General features: G+C 25.9%; 1 protein-coding gene across 1 annotated transcript; it reads right to left on the bottom strand.

Moving 5' to 3' along the window:
* Window positions 1–64: 64 nt before the first annotated feature.
* On the bottom strand, window positions 65–434 carry LOC105462251 (geranylgeranyl pyrophosphate synthase-like; the record flags this gene model as incomplete). Its single annotated transcript, XM_011708771.1, has 2 exons — window positions 308–434; window positions 65–204 (listed from the first exon to the last, which is right to left on the bottom strand). Coding segments are annotated over exons 1-2 (210 nt in total), but the record flags the coding sequence as incomplete, so codon positions are not given.
* Window positions 435–526: the final 92 nt, after the last annotated feature.

Below are 526 nucleotides of genomic sequence, written 5' to 3'. Positions count from 1 at the left end.
TAATAATACTAAATTTAATTAGATCAAGTTGATTTGATAATATTAAATAAATATTATTTCTTACCTTATCAAGACACAAGTTGCAATAATCATTATATATTTGATAATACAATCCCAAAACACTTGCTAGCGATAAAAAGTCTCTTTCATAAGTAGAAAACAGTTTCATTAATCTTACTATCAACTTGATTATCCAACTAGTCTCTATAAAATCAATTAAAATGCGAATTTTATACGTATAACTTTTGATATTTTTTATATGTATATACAGCAGAAATTTGCAAAAGCATAAACGTTTATTTCTTACTTCTTACTGCCATAATCTTGTAGTCACTCTCAGTTGGACAGATGAAATTATCCTTCCAATACATGTCCATCCCTTGACCTCTATTATATTCCAACCATTCTTCAAGAAAGATTTTAGTTCCCTGTTAAGGTATAAAAATACATAATTTAATTTACGTTTTAATTAACAAGATAGTATCGATATACTGATTCGATTTTATCGAGATTTAGATAATGTTGA

The sequence above is a fragment of the Wasmannia auropunctata genome, unplaced genomic scaffold (genome assembly GCF_000956235.1).
Source record: "Wasmannia auropunctata unplaced genomic scaffold, wasmannia.A_1.0 LD267291.1, whole genome shotgun sequence".
NCBI classification, from domain to species: domain Eukaryota; kingdom Metazoa; phylum Arthropoda; class Insecta; order Hymenoptera; family Formicidae; genus Wasmannia; species Wasmannia auropunctata.
Note: the sequence above shows the minus strand (reverse complement) of the source record. Positions and strands in the feature narration are given on the sequence as shown.